Source organism: Phytophthora infestans, genomic scaffold (assembly GCF_000142945.1).
Source record: "Phytophthora infestans T30-4 supercont1.2 genomic scaffold, whole genome shotgun sequence".
In the NCBI taxonomy this organism is placed as follows: domain Eukaryota; phylum Oomycota; class Peronosporomycetes; order Peronosporales; family Peronosporaceae; genus Phytophthora; species Phytophthora infestans.
The window spans coordinates 698,822-717,424 of NW_003303757.1; the positions used below are offsets into that span (position 1 = coordinate 698,822).

The following is an 18,603-nucleotide window of genomic DNA, read 5'->3' on the forward strand; positions in this document are numbered from 1 at the left end:
ATATTATGAATTCTATTATTGTTTTTTTTCTTTTAATAAGAATTGTTTGCATTACATGTAATCACGTGTATTATATTATGTATCCATCTACTTTCACTGCGAAATATGATCCGGAGCGAACCAAGCACAGCGTTTTCAGAGGATTTTCAACCGTGTACGAGAATTTGGACACCAGCTTATTGTCCTTGTCAACAGTACTTACCTATAGCTACGTCGCTCAGTACTCATGGCTGTGTTTTTTTTTTTTAGAGAATTAAAGCCGAGTAACAGCAGCACCGACAAGTTTGTTCAGAAGGGTGGTTGGTTGGGAGCTCTCACGAATATTCATTGGTTGGTACAGCCTTGTGTTTTAAGTAGGTGTCAGGCACATGTGTTCTAATTAGGTAGGTGGTCAAATTGAGGTTTAAGCTAGATGTCGAGCGAATCCCGTATTTTATTTAGAGCACATATGCCTTATATGCGGGGTAAGACGGTAGTAGTGTTCACGTAGCTGCTATTAATACAGCATCGTCTCTTTTCGGCCAGACTTCTAAAATAAACGTAAGGGGCTGGCTGATAACGCGAGCCTTTTTAAGATCGTAAGGCGTTTCCGTGATAATATCAAAAACTCATTCCGCTATCATAAACTCATTCACAATTGCATCACGGTCTCTGCGCAAAAGCGGAAGTGAATCCACAATCGTATCCAGTTTCATAACTTTGTACGCTACCATGTACTGACAAGACGTCTCGAGGGACACTTTTTCATAGCTTAATGTGGTCGACATGAAAGTTTACCATAGCGTCGAACAAACTCTGCGGCTTTGGCTTAAGTGGTGGAGCCGGCAGCGGTTTCTGCGGGTCCGCGGAGGTGTACTCCATCTCGTCGAAGATGGACGACAGCACGTCTACGATGCCAGGGTTGCGAGTACATCTGGGCGTGACATTCAGGGAGGATGACACCTGAGACGGTACGACCTGCACCGGACTTGCTCGGGTCCACCCAGTCACACTGCCGCCGTAGTACTGTTGCGCTACGCCCGGAGCGAAAGACGACGAAGCGATGTCCATCGTTCTCTTCATTGGGAGGACGCGAGGGCTGGGAAACTGGTAAGTTATGTCAACAGGATACTGTTGCACTAGTTGCTGCGACGGAATGTGAACTTGGAGCTCCTGAGCAGGGCTTCTCCAATTCAATATTATACGGAATTTCCTGCCGACCACAGCAGTAATAATGATTCAATCCCTAAAGAAGCAATAATAAAATCGACCGCAAATACTGCAATGTATTATCATGACTCTGACTCACTTCGAACGGATGCCAATGTAGTCACGTCCCACAGGCTCCTGTTTGCCCGAAGAAACATTAGTAGTTCGAAATTGGCGGGTAGCATGGACGTACGCTGTGGAGTTAATACCAGCTTGCATTGCGAGCAAAGTCTCTCGCACGTGTTTGATGTCGGTGGAAGGTGCTTTAGGAGAGAATTGTAGATAGCACCTTTGTCCTGCTTGGACCGCTTGCCTGGCCCAGCACGAAGGATCTGAGTCGCGTAGTCTTCGGCACGAATCTTCCTCTTGTTGCCACAAACCGGCACTTCAAACCGCTTGACTGCTTGCGACTCTGCGTTGGAAAGATTGACGCCGTTGATGACCTTGACGACAGCCGACTCGAACACAGGAGAATGTACGATGTTAGCGTCTGCCTTCAGGTGACCACGCATGCATGGGTACTCAGCGACCACAGAGTCAAAGAGAAGGCGCACGTCCGCCAAGTCAATACCTTCAGTCTGCAGCTTCTTCGTCACGCTTTGAAACTTCTTCATGTGCTCAAGAAGAGCGACCAGCTTCCGATGTGACGCACCGGTCGGGATCAGCTCCTCCACGGCGTCCACTGTCTTGATCTGAGGGCGAATTCGAATGTAGCGCTGAAGCATCTCAAAACTGGAACTCCATCTCGTCATATTCCGTTTGATGGGATGGAGGCTGGTCACTTTTGAAAGTTCGGCGAAGTTATTAACTTGACATAACTTTGACATCAGCGTGTTAACTTGCGCTAGTAGCGGTTCGTAATCAGCGAGATACTTGTTAACCGCCAAGTTAAACCGGTGACTGGCACAACCAACAAGCGGAACACCAAGCTTGGTGGCGATCGACTGGTTGGTGCTGCAGTTATCGCCAACAATAAACGCCACCATGTCGAGCGTCTTGTTGTAGACATCCAATACACCGTCAAAGAGCTTGATGTGCACATCTGCATCCTGCGATCCGTCATCAAGGGGAGACACTGCGAGCAGCTGCAGACGCATATCCCCATCTGTATCAAAAGCACCATAAACGGCGATGTAGTGCATGGAGCCACTCGACCATCCATCGAACATTATTCCAAAACAGCTGCCCAGCATCGACTCGATCGTCTTGCCAGCTTTCTTGGCCACGTCGTGCATTGCGTTGAGAAGAACGAGCGAAGAAATGGATGTCCATTTCGACATCGATCGTGTCAGCTCGTTGTCAACTTCTGAGAGCGGCATATTGCGCTCGATGACCCACTGCATCCACTGGAAACGATGTGTCGTCTCTTCGGAGACAAACCCAAAGTCCTGGAGACTTTTAGATGTTGTAGAAAGGGAGGCTGCATGCTGAGTCTTGAAACCGGGGTGCTTGTGAGCGAGGTGAGCGATCAGGTTCGAGTAGCCAGTATTGGCAAGTTGCTTTCTCTCGTTACCGCACTGCTTGCAGCGATAACGGCCTTGATCGAGGGCCTCGTAGAAGTACGCGCAGATGTCCTTGTTGTTTGTCAGCATGTTTGAGGCGGGAGGTTACTTTGAAAAGTGAGCGAGCGAAGTACAAGAGGCTTCTCGACCTCACCTACTACTGTAACCAGTCGTTTTAACATCAACAAGTAAGTATGGCGTATAGATTCGACAAGATATGGTGGTGAGCGAGGCTCTGTTGTCCACCAATTCGAGTTTTGACCTGGAATGTGTATGAGCTTACTTTTGTACATTGTATTGTGAAAATTGGTCCAATATGATGTTATATTTTTTGCGAAAGTTGAAATAATCCGCTTTTTTATTGTAAAAAACTGATTTTAGTCGTACGGAAATTTTTTATTCAGACCCCTGCTCCTGAGGAGCCATCGGCGACTCGATCTGCACAGCGGCGTTAAAGTGTTTAGGCGGCAGCGGGCGCAACGTCTCGTCCGGGTGATGGCGCTTCACGTGGCGGTTCAGGTTGCCCGTGGTGCTAAATGTTTTGCCACAAGTACCGATGGTACACACGTGCACGGGGCTACCGAGATGGAACTGCATGTGCCTGTCGAGCTTATTGTCGCTCGGAAACGTGCAGTAGCAGCCCTCGATGGGACATTCGCGAGGCTTGATGACGCCATGTAGGCGCTTGTGGCGTGACAGGTTGCCCGACGTGCTGAAGCGCTTGCTACAGGACCGCACGGGACACACGTGCGGTTTCTCGCCTGTGTGGGGCTTAATGTGCTCCACGAGCGTGTATTTCCGGTTGAATTGTCGGCCGCAGCCTTGATGCGGACACCTGTGCGGCTTCTCCTGCGCTGGAGGGGGCGATGGCGGTAGCGTAAAGGAGGGCGAAGCGGTGCAGTCCACACTCGGGTCGGGGTTCGCGATGTGCGAGCGCTTCGTTGCCGACTTATGCGTCATGGTGAGCTCGGATCGACTGGCAAAATGCGAGATAGGTCACGGATGAGCAACAAGCGTGTCAGTTTAGCTTTCGGTGTTGAAATCACGCAGTGACAGGAAAGACGATAGTGCGTTCGACTGCGATGATAAATATGATGCCCCGAGGATCCCTTGTTAAATGTTACTCTGCCGGGTCATTTCTCAAGAGTTTCTCTGGCAAAAAGGGACGCGTCAGCGTGTGACAGCGTTGATAAGCTGACGACATGGCTCGGCTTGTCTTCAGTTCTCTGGACGAGGAAGGGACTTAGCATGCCTCAGCTTTGGCTAATGCGATAATTGACGCAGAAACGTGAGGGCAGGAGGAAGCTTAGCCCTCGGGCCAAGCCACACACTGCTGTCTCACGTCGATATCCTCTGCAAAGCGTGCTTCACTAACCAAGAACGACCGTCTTTTGCTCACGGATGACGTTTGAAAAAGTTACCGTAATGAACTGATCTATGCAGATAGCGCACGCTAGATAATATAAAGCTTAAGTGTAAGAAAGTGCCATCCACCAACTAATTTTGTAGAAAAAGTACAATCCAAGATACCGACTTTAACCTAACCACAAACTAGATTTTTCGGATTTTTAAAGTTTTGACATTTCAAACCGTTCCTGGCCGCTCATTTCTTATCCCCCGTTCGCTGGAATGGAGGACGCAAAGAAGGCCAAGCGCGCGCAGACGGCAGGAGGCGAGCGCAGCAACGAGGGAGACACCGCGCATAACGAGACGCTTGCTGAGGGAAGTGACGAGAAGACACCGGGGGGCAGCAGCGTGGAGTCACCAGAGGTCAGCACGCATCGACCAGCCAAAAAGACGAAGAGGAGCGTCGCTGACGCTGATGTCATACCGCCAGTTGACGGAAACTTCCGCGATCCAGACGACACTGACCCAGCCGAAGTTTGTGTGGAGTGTGAGCCCTTCGCTGGGGTATTCGACTCGTGGGATGATATAAAGGCGGCATTCAGCGGGTATGTACAACTATTTGCAATTAATTTTATTTATTAATTTTGTTTTAATTGGTCAATTTTATTTTGTTCCTAGCTACCAACGCGATACATTCCAAGTCTAAAAACTGCGGACGAGCAACTCAATTAGAGATCGCAATCGAACTCATGTTCGGCAAGCGGAGGCTCGTGGAACGCAGCCAAAGTTATGGGAAGAATCACTGCGGTACTACACGAAGGGCCGGACATGCACTCACGGAGGTCAATTCAAGCCTAAAGGGCAGGGGAAGCGTACGAATCACACAACACGTCGAATTCAGTGTCCTGCGAAGCTGAATGCATTGTTGTTCGTCGACATGGATGGTTCTTTTCGCGTGCGCGTTAAGCTGCACGATTCCACGCACAACCACGCCATCGGCGAGAACGTATTCAATACATACGCAGAGACGCGGAAGATCACGTCACCTGGTACTCGGAGCGTCGTTCGGACAATGTGGCAAGGTACGCCGCAAGCAAGCAGGAAATTGTTTTATTATTTATGGATCACTACGATTGTTTTTATGAAGGTGGAGCCAAGAGAAAAAAATCCTCCGATTCCTGAAAGATGTTTCTGGCAAGCCGATTCAAACGCAAGATGTAAACAACATGATCGCGGAGATGAGACGTGACTCCTACACCTCGCTTGACGACAACATTCGCGTTACGGAGCTACTACAGGACTTCAGCGAGGGCCCCGGTAACGTGGTGAGGGTCTACCGAGACACTGACTCTCAGTTAACGAGCTGTATTGCCTTCCAGACGAGTCATATGAGCCGCATGGCGCGTCTGTTCCCTGAGGTGGTCTGCATTGATGCAACTCATGGCACGAACATCAACAGGTGAGCTGAATGATGTAATTGGTTTGTTTGGTGACGCTGTTGCTATAGTTGGTATAATTGGTAGCAGTTCGATACCCAATTGCGTTACCGATTACTATACCAATTACTTACCAATTATGCTCAGATTATATTATCATATCTTTCTAACCACTGTCAGGTATTCCTTTCTAGGTATCGGCTATTTAGCTTCATGGTGACGGACAAATTCGGATGTGGAGCGTTTGCGCAGCATTCACTGATTGATGGTGAAACTAAACAGAACATGCAAAGCGCAATTTCTGCATTCAAGATCAACAACGAATGCTGGAAGGAAATCCAAGTCATAGTGATTGACAAGGATTTTACCGAGCTATCTACACTCGAGGCTGAATTATTAGAGGCTTCTATTATCCTGTGCCACTTTCATGTGATCGATTATCTCAAGCGAGAAACCAGTAAACGTGAGTACGGTTTTACGGACTTCGAGAAGCTTCACATCAAAACCTTTATTACTATTATGGTTCGAGCCACAACTGAGGAGCTATTTGATCACTACCTGAATGCTCTGAAGGAGCTATGTCGTGGGAAGTTGGTATTTGTGGAGTATTTGGAGACCAACTGGCTTTCGTGCAAATATCGATGGTGTACATTCCGTCGGGGTGAGCTGCCGCATCTTGATAATAACACGAACAATAGGCTTGAGGCTAGCTGGGGTGCTGCCAAGGACGTATTGTCGAGACACATGACAATGGATGAGTGTATCGAAACACTTCTATTTCTACAGCAGGCAGCTGAAGACTCTTACAAATTCAAGACTACACGGATCGGACACCGTGTAAATCATGGCTACGACCGAGAAATGAAGATGCTAGCTCGTTTAGCCACTCATCATGCGTGTAATATCGTGGAGGAGCAGTACAAGGCCTGTCAAAAGGCAGACTACACAGTGGTAACTGATGGACTGACGTCAACGTTTCAAGCTCTCAAAAGCAAAGTAACTCAGCAAAATTACGCGGTATGTTGTCTACATATTTATTTTTTATTTTGCCTTAAATTATTCTGGAAATTCAAATTCTGCAGGTGAACGTGGATGCAAACGCGTGCAGTTGCGTCTTCAACCAGACTCAACTGTTACCGTGTCGTCATATTGTGTTTCTGCGGCTACAGCAATCAAAATCTACGGCAATTCCCTGCGAAAATATCCCGCCACGCTGGTGCTTGCTTGAAGAAACTGACGATGCTGACCTGAGCCCAGTGGAGGTCTCTAGCTTTGCGCTTGCAGACATGCCTGGGGTGACGTCATCGAAAGTAATTTCGCACAATGCCAAGTACAAGAACGCATTTGCCATCTGCCAACGGATCGCAGAAGTCGTAGCTGACAAAGGGACGATAGACTATAGTCGATGGCTTTCGCATCTGGAGCGCCTCGAGCGGAACGCTAGAGATAACAAGAACCCGGTACTGGTTGGTGGGGAGGAGAATTGTGGAAAAGGCAACAGGATTGATGACAGTGCTGCAGAAGTGAGTACAACTAGACGCCTTCTCGATATGGAGAGTGTGACCAACGACAGTGGAGTATCTGACAAGAGGAACCACGCGCCAACTATTAAAAAGAACGTGGCAAAAGTACCTCTGCCCGCGGTTAACTTGAACGAAGCAAGTCGTCCCCCTGGACGGCCACGGTTGCAGCAGGCTGTAAAGAAATCAAAACGGAAAAAGGAGTACATAGAGAGCCAAGAACTTGCCGGCCGCCTAACTACAATCGGGGATGTTACGCTCGCCAAGTTCGCTGACCTTGCGCTGCACGAGCTAATTACGCTCTCTGAGATTGAAGACGTATTTAGCGGTCTTCAACTAATGCATGCAGAAGCGGTTTTCAAGCGCCCCAAGGCGAAGCTGCTCACCGATTCGTCAAGTGACGCATGTAAACCAAAGTTCGGGGTGTTCTGCCTGGTAAGTTTGCTATCTTGTGCTCGCGTTGGTATAGTTGGTTCAAAATTGGTTTAATGGGTAAGCAGTGGTGCAGCGGGGCTGCCGTAGCTTTAGCGTCAGAGGAAGACGTTCGACTCAAAGAGTCACTAATACTAAGTTTCTTATCCAAAGGACACTTACAGCCCAAGACCAGGGCTCAAAGTTAACACCTTAACTTTTATGCTTCAAAACCAGAAGTGTTTTATTTACTATTATTGCGGCCAAGCCGCCTAGGGGTAAATGTATCTGTTTAACTATCTAGCATAGTTAAACCTAATCAAATGCATAACGTGTGGCTTTCGGCCAACGTACTGAGAGACCTTGTTAGCTATCCAACTTATGTACTGAGAGTTTGTTAACTCTCCGGGTACTTCGTACCCCTGTGTGTTCCACACCATGTAACCCCGTTACACTCTCCCCCACTAAGATGAGAACATTCCGTTCTCGAAACTCTCCTCAGCGAGGTCACGTCTTGTTAAGACGGCGGAGGTTACTACACCTCACACCAGCGTTGTACAGCTCCGTGAGCTCACAAACGCCTACGCATCGTTGATGCCCAACTCCTCGTCGTCGGCCCACGGCCCAATGCTCCAAGCGCAGCGCGCATCTTGCTCTCAAGCGGTCTCAGACCTACGCTCGCGCTCCGCGCCTTCTCCAAGAGCTGCAAATCGCTTAGAGCAATGCTCTTGACTCATTCGAGTCGTCGACAACAGCTCAGCGGTTGAACGCTCGCTTCACAAGCGATAGGTCGGTGGTTCAAACCCACTAGGGCACAGCCCTCTCGTTCCATGAACGATTGTTCACGCTTGGACAAGCTTAAGGGCAACACCCTTTTAGCTCAGTGGTCGAGCACTGGCTTTGAAAGCCACAGGTCGGTGGTTCAAATCCACCCGGGCGCAGCCCTCTCATACCATGAGTAGTCCGTTCTCGGACTGACGTACGGGCATCGCCCTTATAGCTCAATGGTAGAGCTCCGGCCTGTCAAGCCAAAGGCCAGTGGTTCGATCCCCGTCCGGGACACCACTTTCGCTGTTACAGCGCATCCACATTTGGATCATGCTCATCGAGCAAGTTGTTTCAAAACAACTATGCGTCTATCGAGACGCTTGTGCCTGAACCTTGTTCAGCACAGCACGAAGCACCTGCTTCCTTCGGGACCATGTCCCTAACACTACGAGGTCTCTCCACCTCCTGCTCCCGCTGCGAGCATCGCTCATACGTACGAGCTGGCTGCTGCAGCCACTGGTCAGAGCCTAAGCTCAACTACTGACCTCATCGCTCCCCACTCTAGTGGGAGGCGCCCAGCGCCTGGCGACGCTGTCGCACGCCATGGTGGCGCTTCGGCACATGATGTGCCCGGTCGTAAGCGTCAACGACGTCAGGGCAATCTTGCCGGAGGATAACCTCAAACTCCCATGAGTTCTGTGAGTGAGGGTAACCCCTCCACTTCACTAAGTACTGGGTACGACCCTGGCGTCTACGCCACGCCACAAGGCGTTCCACGTGAAAGTGGAGCTCACCATGCTCATCGAGCAGAGCAGGAGGAGGCCTTGCCTCAGCTGGGCTCTCGCGGGGAGAGTCAGCACTTGCCGGAACGGCGTCTGCGTCCATACGACGCCGGCGTCCACGACGCGAACGTTCACGTTCACCGCCCATCGGTCGATCTCGAAGAGATGATCCACCTTGTGGATAGGTTAGAGCCACCACAGTTGACTCACAACCAGGTCTCGGACCTTGAGCGTCCAGCTGCTCGGCTGAACGTTCAGCTTGCCTTGCTCCTGCATCTCGAGCACTTCGCTCCGCGACCTGTGGCTCTGCCACATGCTGTTGATCAGCCATCTGTGGATCCATCACTTGCTGTCGTTCAGCCTCCCGTGGCTCTACCACCTGCTGCCCTGCAGCTGTCCGTGGCTCAGCCACCGTTGGTGCCAACGCCTCCGCGCTCACCTGAGCAGGGTCTTGGTATGGCTTAAGCAAGCCGACATAGAAGACCGGATGCGTGCGCATCTTCTTCGGAAGGTTGAGCGTATACGCTAGGCCCTTCCTGGCCACGACCTTGAACGGTCCTATGAACCGAGGTCTTAACTTCGTCTTGAAGACTGCAGACACTGCATGAGTAGGTAGGTTTTTAGCGTTTAATAAAACTTGGTCACCGACCTCAAACCTCTCAACATTGCTTCTGCCCTTGGCATCTGCATGTTCCTTCTGCGTGTCTTGGCTTTCAGCCATAGCGTCGCGTACTTGACGCATTACGCTCAGTCTCAAAGAGACAAAGTCATCGACTTGCTTGCGAACCGCAACAGGGCTGACATCAGCTAGCCGCTCGGCTATCCCTCCCCATCAAGCCCTGAGCCACTGCGTGGCGGCGTCAGTGGGACGCGAGGGTTAACCAAGCCGTTCACATAGAACGGAGTGTAGCCTGTCGAGGCGTGCACTGCATTATTTAATGCGAACTCAACGAGTGGGAGCATCTGGCTCCAGCGTTTTGGCGCCTCAGCGCATACGCTTCGAAGGGTATCCTCCACAACGCGATTCACGCGTTCGGTTTGACCATCGGTCTGCGGATGGTCCGCTGTGGACATGTCCAAACGAGTGCCGAGCACTCTGAAGAGGGACGTCCAGAACTTCGCGGTGAAGCGCGGGTCTCGATCCGAGACAATTGCCTCAGGCAAGCCATGTTGGCGAAAGACTCGGTCTAAAAACAGCAAAGCTGTACCTTCACCATCAATGGTGTCCGGCACTGCCGCTAAATGAGCCATCTTGCTCAATCGGTCTACAAAGACCACTATACCTGTGTTTCCCGCCTTATCCTTGGGAAGGCCAAACACAAAGTCCATACTCATGGACTGCCAGCATCCCTTGGGGACAGGCAAACTCGCCAACGGCGCTGCCGTGCTCGGCGCGGACTTTGTCCGTTGACACGTCTCACACGTGCGTACATAGGTGCCGACCCACTTATACATCTTGGGCCACCAGTACATCGAGCTCACCGAGCCATAGGTCTTCTCCCGACCTAAGTGCCCGCCCACGGGCGTATCATGAACCTCATAGAGGATTCGATACTTTAGATCCTCATCTTGAGGAACGACTACACGAGGGTTATCCTCAGCGTCGGTGCTGTAGTACAGCAGGCCGCCATCGAGTGAGTATCGATGCAGCCTCGCGCGTAAGCGCCCAGACAATTCCTTGTCAGAGTCCTTAAACTCTTCGCTCCCAAGAGCCCGTAGCAGCGCTACGCACATGTCGTCTTGTGCATACGCTCCGCGTATCAAGTCAGGCACTGACGACGTCACTGTCGTGACATGAGCTAGCTCGTAGTCCGGCCTGCGCGAGAGTGCATCGGCCACTACATTAAGCCGCCCCGGCTTGTACTTCACCTCGAAGTTATACTCGGCAAAGAAGGAAAGCCATCTTGCCATTCTCTGAGAGAGATGAGGCGACTGTGTCGCAGTGCGTAACGACGCATGATCAGTAAAGATCACAAAAGGCTTAGAGCCTAGCAGGTGTACTCTGAATTTGACGAGAGCATACTTCATTGCAAGTAGCTCTTTGTCATGAACTGGATAGTTCTTCTCTGCAGCTTTGAGCTGGCGAGACTCAAACGCGATCACGCGCTCACGCCCTTCGGCGTCTGCTTGTAGTAAAGCACAACCGATTGCAAAATCGATGGCGTCACAGACGACGCTAAACGGACTATCCGGGTCCGGTAGCGCAAGGATCGGAGCCTGGAGGAGGCTCTCCTTCACAGCCTCAAAGGCTCCGTCGTGCTCGACGTTCCAGCACCATGGTGCGTCCTTCTTAAGGAGATCTGATAATGGCCGAGCCATCTCCGCGTAGTTCGCACTGTACTTGTGCAAGTAATTGGCTAAGCCTAGCCACTTGCGTAAGTCTTTTTGGTTCTTGGGAACCGGCCAGTCCACGATGGCCTTGACTTTGGCAGGATCTGCCCGTAAGCCACGCTTCCCAATGAAGCACCCGAGGAAAGGTATCTCCTCCGCGCCAAAGACGCACTTGTCCAAGTTGGCATACAACTTATTAGTGCGCATGCACTCGAGCACCGCTCGCAAGTGGTCAATGTGGTTATCCACGTCGGACTTTCCGTGCTCGGCACGACTATGGACGAATATATCGTCAAAGTACGTTTGAGCGTACGCCCGGTGGGGCCTAAACAACTGCGTCACAAGACGATTGAACGTTGCTGGTGCGTTCGACAGCCCCTGGGGCATCACCAGCCACTCCCAGAGCATACCGCTCGGAGTACTCACCGCTGTCAGCGGAATGTCGCTCGCTCTCATGAGCAATTGGTAGTAGCCATCGACCAAGTCGAGCGCGCTGTACAACGTACAGCCTACCATGTTGTTCTGCAGAATATCCTTGCGAGGAATCGGCGTTTGCGCCGGAATAGTGGCCGCATTCAGCTTGTTAAAAGCATGAACAATGCGCCACTTGCCGTTCGGCTTTCTGACACAGAACGTGGGTGTCGAGTGCGGAGACTTACTCTCACGCACCATCCCTGCCTCGTGCTTCGCACGGAAGAATGCGTCAATGACGTCACACTGCTCTCTCGGCAAAGGCCAGTGCCTTGTTACGCAGTATTTGGTTCCAGGAACCAGGTCAATCTCATGACACACGCCTCGATCCGGAGGCAGGCCCGTCGGTGGGTCTTTTGAGACAACGTCTCCATACTCCTTCACCACCGGGTAGAAGGGATCCGAAGGATCTTTGAGGATCGCCGATCCACTTCTTGCGCTTAGCGCCTTCTTGGTGTCCTCTAGGACCGCGTCGTCGACGACGGATGAGGAGTTCAACTCCTCCTCAGGTCCCAGCAAGACCACCTCGGCTAGCTCGCCTGCCTTTAAGGCTTCGCCGAACTCGGCAATGGACATCTCGTCCAGCTCTAGCAGAGCATCTGCAGCGGGCAGAGTATCAATGCTGATATCGCCTTCTACCTCCCCCGTCACTCCGTTCACGAGTGTATACAGCTGTTCACAGCAATCACGTGGAGCATCACCGCTCGTCACGTTGGACACATCGTCCGACGTCGAAGACGTCACAGACGCCCTGCGTCTTCTTCTCCTCTCCCTCCGCGACCGAGCCCGGCCGGATGAGGGCGGTGTGGCGACATCTCCGTCACCACCACCGGGTGCAGCAGCACCATCACTCCTCGAAGAGGATACAGTGTCTCGCAAGACACTCGGCTGAAAGCCAAGAGGCTCTTGACCTTCACACAGTGAACTAGGTGTCACTTCACCTGCATCTCCTGGGCCACGCCCATGATGCCTCGACTCGCAGTCGACCGCGACCCTCGGGTCACGCAGCGGTAGGTCATCGACCAGATTCATACCACTCAGTGGATTACGCGCCACTCCGCGCTCGTCCTCACCAGGACCCAGCAGTTGGTCATTGACCTGACCTGCACCGCTCCGCGGATAACGTGCCGCACCACGTACGCCCTCAGGGCAAACAGCAACCTCGTTGCTAACAATTTCGGACATACCAATGTCCAGCACTACGGCCGCCTCGGCCTCGTGCTCGCGCCAAAAGCGCTTCTGCTTCCTAGCAGAGGTGGGTTCATGACTCACCAAAGCTCCACTAGGAGCAGGGTGCGACGCACCCAGCGTTTTCGACTTCCAGTCGATCCATGGCTCATGACGTTCCAGCCATGCCATGCCAAGGATGAGGTCATACCTCGCATCCAGGTCTAAGACCAGACAGCGTTCCACGCTATCGAAGTTCTCAAACCTCACTCCAAGGTCGACAGAGACCTTCGACACAGTTACCATTGTCCCCGTCGCGAGACGGACAGAGATCGTATCTCTCGTTGGCACTTCCAGTGCCTCAGCATACAGCTGACTCCCTTCCAGGGTGGAGCGACGGGCGTAGTTGCCCGAGGCTCCCGAGTCAATCAAGACTCTCCATGGCTTTGCAAAGCCCTTCACGTTCGCTTGAACGACCAGCAAGCCCGGCTTGCACACACTCTTCTCGTAAGAGAGCTCAGCTCTCTTCGGGGCTGAGCCTCGTTGCCCTCTACCTCTTCGAGGCACAACAGAACTCAGTTCTTCCCCAGTAGGCCGCCCCGCGCTTACTGGGAGTTGCCGTTTCCCGGCGATGACCCGGAGGGTTGGCTCGCCGGAGCCTCGCGCTTCTTGCGCAGAGGGCAATAGGCCCTCAAGTGCTTAGTGCTATTGCACACAAAGCATCGGCGGATGCCGGCGCGCTGCTCCGCAGCAAGAAGCTCCGCTTCTTCATCTTCAGCATAGCTGAGGTCCATCGGCTCTGGACCGCTCGAAGAGCTCGCGCTACCAGCGCTCCAACCAGGTCGCGCCGACCTGAAGTTGTGCTCGGCATTCAATGCCACATCCACCGCCTCTTCAAAAGAGTTAGGGTGTACACGGAACACTTCGGTTCGAGCTGCGCTCACACGAAGTCCCTCCATGAACACGGTCACGCTGACCAGTTCCGGAAGAGGGTCCGCCGCCATTCCGGCGATAAGAGTTCTCAACTCTTGGACATAGTCCAATAAATCCTTCTTACCCTGGCGGGTAGCAAAGAACTTTGAGCGGACACGGTACGCCTGATTAGGCGGCGCGAACACGCGCGAAAGCTGTTGCTTCAGCTGATACCAAGTGGGAAATGCAGCGTCAACAGACGTGCCGCACGTTAGTGACCATTCGCGAGCGCGACCTCCAAGCCTGGAGATAGCCAGCGCCACGCGCTGATGCTTAGACTGGAGCAGCGCCGATCCCATGGCCATCTCGACCTCACGGGTCCAGAGAAGGAGATTCTCTCCATCCTTCCCCTCGAAGGTTTTTACGCTCACCATGAGCGGTTTCAGTCTCATAGACTCTTCACGCGTCATCGACGCCGCCGCCGTTGCGGCGCTCATCTTCTCTTGGACATGCTCCAAGAGCGCGTTCTCGTAGCGGGAGAACGATTCCAGCCTGGCAGTGACCGCCGCTGGACCTTGCGATGCAAGATGAGCCACGCCCTCCGGGCCAAGCAAGGACATAAGCTTAGTAAGCGCGTCCTGCTGCGCCGGGGGCAAATTCGCGAACACGGGGTGTTCCATCCTCGCAGAGGATATAGTCAACCGACTCAGGAGCGGGATTGACTACAAGTGCTACCAAGTGCAGCGGGGCTGCCGTAGCTTTAGCGTCAGAGGAAGACGTTCGACTCAAAGAGTCACTAATACTAAGTTCCTTATCCAAAGGACACTTACAGCCCAAGACCAGGGCTCAAAGTTAACACCTTAACTTTTATGCTTCAAAACCAGAAGTGTTTTATTTACTATTATTGCGGCCAAGCCGCCTAGGGGTAAATGTATCTGTTTAACTATCTAGCATAGCTAAACCTAATCAAATACATAACGTGTGGCTTTCGGCCAACGTACTGAGAGACCTTGTTAACTCTCCAACTTATGTACTGAGAGTTTGTTAACTCTCCGGGTACTTCGTACCCCTGTGTGTTCCACACCATGTAACCCCGTTACAAGTGGGCTATAGTTGGGAGTCGGGTGCCAATTACCAATTCTGCACCAATTACCAACGACACGATACCAACTATTGTGTAAATTGAAACTAACATATATGAGACGGCGTCAAACGAAAAGGTGCTTACAAACCTAAGTACGAATCGCGATTTAGGCACACCATTGGAAAGAGGATGATCTCCTCTTTTGATTGGTGCATTCAGATCTACAAAAAGTACAAAACTCACTGAGCGACGATCCTCAGAAAAACATGTCTCCTTGAAAAAAAAAATTTCGGAAAAAATGTTCGTAGACCCCTGAAAACAATTTTTCTTACTGAATCGATTGCACCTGGTCCCAGTATCTAGTTTGCATTAATTTCTTTATAAATATGTGTTTGAAGTTGGAGATCTCAATTTTGAATGGTATATTTTGAATTTTGGGGTACATCATTTTTATTTTTTGGGGTATTTGGGTATAGGATGGAAGGATCATTCTGATGTATTGCTAACATTCCACTCACGAATTGACCTAATTATCTTTCTTTGCGCGCTTTCGGCTTCGGGTTCCAGTCTTGGGCTGCGCTGGTGTAGCTTTCAACACGTTTGCACGGCCTTCATTCCCTTCTTCACTTTCAACCGGGGCAACCTTCGCCTCATCAGAAACTGCAGCGTCTCTCTTTTTTTTTTGGCACTTGCGTTTCGACGTGCCTGCTTAGCCTCCTTCGCGAGGCGCTCTTCCTCATCCGTAGGAGCTGCGTACAGGGGATCCGACGCAAACTCGGAAGGGACGTACGGTCTTACCTTGTTGTACATTTGCTGCTTTTTCTCGAAATTCGAGGCGGTGGTTGTAGAGGCTCTAAGTACGCAGCTAGCAGAGTTTGCACTTTTGCGGCGTCTGTCTGTATGCCGTCAAACGACCGGCGAAGGTCTTGGTCCATAGGCTCGTCTGCAGGTCCAACACGGCAGCTGACAACCCCCGGCTTCTCCTCGCTCATTGAGAAAATCTGGTAGCGCTGCACCCCCTTAAGATCCTTATAGGCCTCTGTGACCGGCGTTCGGAACACTTTCATCATCGTGTTCTCTTTCGGGATATGGACAATAGCTGAGCTAGACGAGGAGTCGTTGATAATCTCGAGTAGCTGGTCAGCCGTCCACACGTCCTCCTTAGCAAACTTCTTTCTCATAAGGCCGAAGCCACGGTCAACAGCGTTCTTGGTGTGACCTTTGACGAAAAACTTGAGCGAAACGACATCAAGTTCTCCAGTTTGAGCTAAAGCCAGCAGCATCTTAATAACGAAGTAATTCTTGTTTTGCCCCCCACAATTGTCAGCGTAGATAGTGAGTTTTCGGTGGCCGTTCGCCTGCACGATCCGCTTGATGAAGTGGTACAGCATGCTGTTGACCTCGTCCGTTCCTTTGCCGGCAACCGATTCTTCGTAGACGTAGTTGTACTGAATACCCTTGTTAGCGTAGTAAATTCCAAAGACGTGAACGGTCACCAGAGACAAGAAATACCACTGAGACGGCGTGCTGGTAACACTAGGAAGGGTCTGAAATCCATGACGATCACTGCAAGATCCCTTGACACGGATGCCAGGTCTTTCTTGTACTCCAGCCTATACAAAAACTTCACAGTTAAACAAAATGATCTTTGCATCCTATCTAAACAAAAATGATTCTTGTATCCGTACCTCATCTCCTTCGCGGCTTCAGTATGGACGCCTAGCTCCTCAGTAAGCTCCGTCGTGATACACGACCGCATGCGAGTGTGCAGGATAGCACACAAGTCACACACGTTGCTACGAGGAGACCTGATCCGAATCGTCGGACAATACTGCTGTAGGAGCTTTCGAAACGTCGAAGGGCGGGGTTTACGCACGTCCAGGTCGTTTTCAAGCACATAGGCATTCATCTCAGAGTAGAGCTGATCCCAAGTAAAGTATGCAGGCAGCAGCGTGTAGTTTTCGTCCGTGTACTGCTTGCGTACGTCACCGGCTATCGTTTTCTGTGTGCGGACTCTCACGGGAACAACATCGCCTAGGGTCGAAGCAAACGACCGAAACCAGCTCACCAACCAGCGAATGTCGATCTTTGTAGCGTTCTTGTTCAGTAGACCCTTGTGTACCTTGACGGAGAAGGCGCCACGTTGAATTTGACGGCGGTAGCGAGTGATAGTTGCCGTAGAAACGCTGTAGACAGCACACCATGCATCTCTGCAAACACGCCCTATCAGTGGCAGGTAGAACGTGAAAACTTGCCTTTCCCCAGTACCCCGACGCCGCACTGCGGTGTCTGTCTTCATGAGCATCGCCAACGAAGTTAGGACGCTCTGCTTCATCTCCCGGGCAGTCATGATTAATGTCGAGCGCAGGAAATCTTCAAGTTCAGCAGCCTTCCCCTGGAGGCAATGATCGTCGCACTTGTCGTGCTGGATTAAGTCGACCACTGTGTCGTGAAAGTCCTCGCCAAACAAATTGATGCCTCTGTCCTCAGCGAACTCATCCAGTGACTCCACGTCCGAAAGTCCATCTTGAGCCTCTTCAGCACTTGACGCTGCGCTCGACTCATCCGAGACAGGCTCCCACACACTGTCGTCGGAATCCATTTCACTGTTGCCTTCTGGATCCGGTCTTAGCGACCCAAGCAGCCGTCTTTCACCGAAAACTGCGACGCCCTGCTCGGACGACGCACTGGGGCTTGCATGACTGCTGGTGGGTGTCGGAGTGGAGGAGGGGGCCGGACGCGTATCCATTGCTCAGTTGAGTACAAGATCGCCTTCGATACACCTCGAGAAAAATGGGTCTGTGTGGGAAAAGGCCCTGTTTGCAAAATATCACTTAAGTTCGAATTTAACTGGCCAATCTTTAAAGCCGTTTTTCTCGATAACTCTAAATGGTTTGTAAGGATCAGTTCGTTTGACGCCGTCTCATATATGGACCGTTAATTGTAGTTGCGCTAGCTAACAAGTGTATCACTGCAATTGAAAACGTGATACTCCGCGAGAAAGCAAATAATAGGAGGGATGTCTCCCATGACGATGTTGCCGTGGTGATTTTGAAGGTGGGGACATTTCGGGCAAACGATATTGCAATTATGCAGCAATGGCATTCCATGGCATCCGTTGTTCGTGGAGCAGAGGCGCTGGTATCATGGATTAAGAGTGTGAAGTGTGAAAATCCTGATGAGGAGGAAGAGAGAAATGCGATTGTGGAGACTGTTTTAGAGTTAGATCTACGTGGGTCAATTAATTCTAGTGGAGTGTCCGTGGAATTTGCCGAGCTTGCTAGATTTGGCAACGACGGATGGCTCAGTGATCAGTGTCTGATGAGCGCAACGCAACGAATTGCAGCAGAGGCATCGTGGAATCCCCCTCCAAATATTCACGTAATCAACCCGACGTTTTCGTATTTCGAGGATGATGACCAGCGCAATCGACTCTTAGACACAAAGAGCCAGCTTTTCAGCAAATGTCACGATGGTTTAGCAATGTTGTGTCCAATCTACATTAATATCGACTACGGACATTGGTGTGGAGTTATAATTGATATTAAGAGACGCGTGATCTGGATCTACGACCCCTTTCACAGGAAGAAACACGAAGATGAGGTGAAAAGGAAGGTGGTAAACGTATTTTTGGAGCTGGTCGACCCAGCCTACAAATTTGAGATTCGAGAATTTCGCGCGTGG

The 18,603-nt window shown here is 51.3% G+C and overlaps 2 protein-coding genes across 2 annotated transcripts; both read right to left on the reverse strand.

Annotated features, from left to right (window-relative positions):
• Nucleotides 1–744: 744 nt before the first annotated feature.
• Nucleotides 745–1,062, reverse strand: PITG_01308 (uncharacterized protein; the record flags this gene model as incomplete). The annotated part of the gene is made up of 1 exon (XM_002907936.1): nt 745–1,062. One exon carries the CDS (start codon nt 1,060–1,062, stop codon nt 745–747), a length of 318 nt encoding a protein of 105 aa, XP_002907982.1.
• Nucleotides 1,063–15,445: 14,383 nt separating this feature from the next.
• On the reverse strand, nt 15,446–15,986 carry PITG_01309 (uncharacterized protein; the record flags this gene model as incomplete). Its single annotated transcript, XM_002907937.1, has 4 exons — nt 15,446–15,498; nt 15,609–15,717; nt 15,801–15,920; nt 15,966–15,986. 4 exons carry the CDS (start codon nt 15,984–15,986, stop codon nt 15,446–15,448), a joined length of 303 nt encoding a protein of 100 aa, XP_002907983.1.
• Between the last annotated feature and the right edge of the window lie 2,617 nt (nt 15,987–18,603).